We start from the raw sequence: 3,809 nt of genomic DNA on the forward strand, positions 1-3,809 counted from the left end.
ATAATTATTTATATATATAATGAGACAAAATCGTATGGCCTACGATTCAAATTTTGTAGACACATAAGAGGATAAATATATTTCAAATGATAATTGTGGTATGTTACTTTTTTTTGTTTTGTTTTGTTATTTTTATTTTCTTTTTTTATTGTTTTTATATATTTCAATAGTAGTACTCTTACCGAGATATGAAATCCAGAAGTATTTTATGATATAAGTGTGGTAAACGTATGCTTATGCGTATGTGTGTGTGTTTGTATGTGTCACCTGTGGATTTCTAAATTGAATGATCGATTATGTTGTCTTTTTTTTTTGTATTATCGTAAGAATTATTTAATTCGTAATAAATTGATCTTAAACTAAAGTTTAAGAACACTTTTTCTTGAATTTCTTTTATTTTTTAGTTTTCTCTTTCAATCAATGATCCACACACAATTTTTTTGTTTCAATTATGATAAATGATTTGAATTTCGTCTCCCATTTCTCTTAACATTTGATTTCATTTATTTTATAAAAATGTATGGGGGAAGAATGTGTTTCTACATTTTTTGTTTTAACCTCCCCCTTGAATTTTCGCAATGATTTGTTTCATTTGCATTTTAAAATGCATTTACATGTGTACTTCTGTTTTCTTCTTACGTTTGAAAAACCTTTTTACGATATACAAAAGCTTTTGTAATAATAAATCGTGTTAATACGAAAAAATGTATTATATAGAACATATAGAAAGTTTTCTTAATTAATTAAATGTTTTATAAATAATTCACACATAAATACATACATACATACATACATACATACATGCATAAGTTAACGTGAAATATCGAAATTGTATAATGTCAAGATTCGCATGATTGAATTTGTTGAATAAACAAACATTTGGATTATTTGTATATTAATATTTCTAACACATATACCAAGTAAATCTTAAACAATATTTAATTTCGATTTTTTACGATACAACACACAAAACACATACATACATTTATATATATAAATACGAGTTGAAAATGATTGTTTAAAGTACGTGTAGCTTACGTAAGTGAGAACAAAAGGTGAAAGTAATATTATTACAGATTTCAATGGTTGTATTCAAAGTTAATGTTTTTCAAAATGTGACAAGATTTTTGAAACAAGTTTCGATTAGTATGAAAATTGAATTACTGTCGTACTCTCAAAGCTTTCGAATAAACGATCACATTCATTTTTAATCATGTTTGTTTGTTTATTTGGATCATCTAATAATACTTCATTTGTTTTCCCATGACAAGTGAAACATTTGATGTACAAACAAAAGCATATATATATATGTACGATCATTTAAACAAATTTCTTTCATACATACAAACATATTCATACATACTTACACGCATACAAACATATTCTGTCATATATATTATATTTGATCCATAGATCACGATCGATGGGGGTGTTCCCTTCCACGTGACGAAGACTTTGGTTGAATGGCCATTTTTATTTGTTTATTCATATTTTTATTATTTTGTTTCTCATTTCAATTCAATTTTCTTTTTTTTTAGAATACGATTTTTTTTAGCATCTTTATGGCATGCATTATCTTCGGTTGTAGAACACATTAAGATTATTTTTTTGTTGTAATTCATCTTCTTCTTCTTCTTCTTCTTCGTCTTTAAAATCATTTTCCACGTAATCGTTTATCTCTGATTATTTTTCTTCATAACTTCCGTGCCTTTTCTTTTCTCCCACTTCGTAATCCACCTTTCGTTCGTTCCTTTTTTTTTTATTTTTTTCTTACATGATTATGCACTTGCCTTTCTCGGCCCACGGATTGTTCTTTTTGTCAGGCGCGTGTATCAACGGGTCGTTCTTTTCATTTTCTTCGACGTATTCCCTCATCCTGTGAATTATACAAGACAAAAGTGGGTCATCATTTTATTTACGATCCTTTTAGAAAAGAAAACAAAAGAAAAAATAATAATAAACAAAAGAAATATATTCATAACTCGTTAAAAAAGATGTTTTTACATGAAATTTCACCAAAACACTAGATGGATTTTGTTTAATACAAATTGAATCTTCAATATTATATTTTATTGTATTAAATTGTATTGATTTTTGAATAAAATAAAAACGTGTTTGCTAATAGAAAATATTTAACACGTTTTATAATACAAATGATACCTCTTTTCTTTTTATATTTTATTATTATTCCCTATAAAATTAATATAACATATTTTAAAGTAAAAATAAATAAATTTAACTAAACATAGTTTACAATAACGGAAAGAAAATGTAAAAAAAAGTTTTCCCGTACGAGGATTCGATCCGGTGACATTACGAATACGAGACCGCGCTGTTACTCATTACGTTATCGATAGTGAAAAAATATTTATGTTAAAAATAGAAACAAAACACATTGTACAAAACTTTGTAAGTTGTCCAATAAAAATCTGAAACCTGATTACATATAAAAAGAAATAAAAGTACATAAAAATGTTTGCGAAACTTTAACTCCCATATATTTCTTTTTCCAAATGATTGTTGAGTATAAATATTTTTAAAAGGATGCAATGTACAGTTCTCATAGTCCTCATAAAAAAAAATTCAGAGTTTGTCTTTGTTAGTGTTAAAAAAAAATGTATACAAATTTACAGTAGTTTTAAAGAACCCCATGCACAAAAAAGTGTAAAATATGACTGTATGGCTCGGAGAGTTTTGTTATGGTGGTATCTTGATCTCCCTCGCATGTTTCTATAGTCATTGCATTGCCTGTTTAGGCGACTAACCAATCAACTTTTAGTATAATAACCATAAAAAACAAATGAATTTCATATTTTGTATATTCTACAAAAATATACAAACAAAAGTAATATAATAAATATTAATAATTAAATATATTATACAAATATTCTATAAAACGAATCTCTATAATAATATTATCCTTATTTTAACGTGTGTGTGTGTAAAATATAAAAATAATAAACAAAAGAAACTTTCTACTTTCGTTTAGATTTTCATTCGTACAATTTTTCATTTCTTTCTCACACGCCTAATCAAAATATATAATCAAACACGTTCGTGATAAAAATATACAAAATTTCATTAAACAATAGTATAATATATATATAGAAGTTTTCCCTATGGGAAATATTATTTATGAGAAATAATCTTGTTTGACTCAGTCTCAACGATTAAAGTGACTGGAATTTACGGAAGTTATAAAATATATAATCCAATCTCTTTTAATATAATATAATATCTCGATAGGAAATCTTGAAGTAAGCAGCTAACAGAGACTCTTGAGAATGCTCGAGGCTATCTCGAGGCAAGTTAGCGAATAAACCTAAGCTAGCTTAGGCTAGTTGTCCTCTCCAGAAAGAGAGAGAAACAAAGAGAAAGAGAGAGAAACAAAGATAAAGAGAAAGAACAGAGTGCGTTCATTCCAACGTCTCTTAGAAAATAGTCTATCTTATATATATATATATATAAGTATACAATGTGTAACAATATATGTATATGTGTGTGTGTGTGTGTGTGTGTGCGTGCAATACAATAACGAGATAGAATAGAGTCTGAAAACTATGGTTAAACCATAAACGAAGTGTCCAGTATTTCGTTTCGTATACAATGTGTAACAATATATGTTAACCTATGTGTACAATTGTGTGTGTGTGTGTAAAATACATGAACAAGATAGAATAGAGTCTAAGAACTATGGTTAAACTATAAACGAAGTGTCCAGTATTTCGTTTTGTATACAATGTGTAACAATATATGTTAACCTGTGTGTATAATTGTGTGTATAATTGTGTGTGAGTGGAATAGATGAA

General features: G+C 26.9%; 1 protein-coding gene across 1 annotated transcript in view; it reads right to left on the minus strand.

The window, feature by feature from the left end:
• Positions 1-302: 302 nt before the first annotated feature.
• LOC106792657 (guanine nucleotide-binding protein subunit gamma-e) overlaps positions 303-3,809 on the minus strand; it is a 14,882-nt gene continuing 11,375 nt past the window's right edge. Inside the window, exon 2 of the mRNA XM_014759152.1 lies at positions 303-1,876. Coding sequence (XP_014614638.1) covers positions 1,771-1,876 — 106 coding nt within the window. The 3' untranslated portion in view covers positions 303-1,770. The remainder of the gene's footprint in view (positions 1,877-3,809) is intronic.

The sequence above is a fragment of the Polistes canadensis genome, unplaced genomic scaffold (assembly GCF_001313835.1).
Source record: "Polistes canadensis isolate GaletaPanama2010 unplaced genomic scaffold, ASM131383v1 scaffold_527, whole genome shotgun sequence".
Lineage (NCBI taxonomy): Eukaryota > Metazoa > Arthropoda > Insecta > Hymenoptera > Vespidae > Polistes > Polistes canadensis.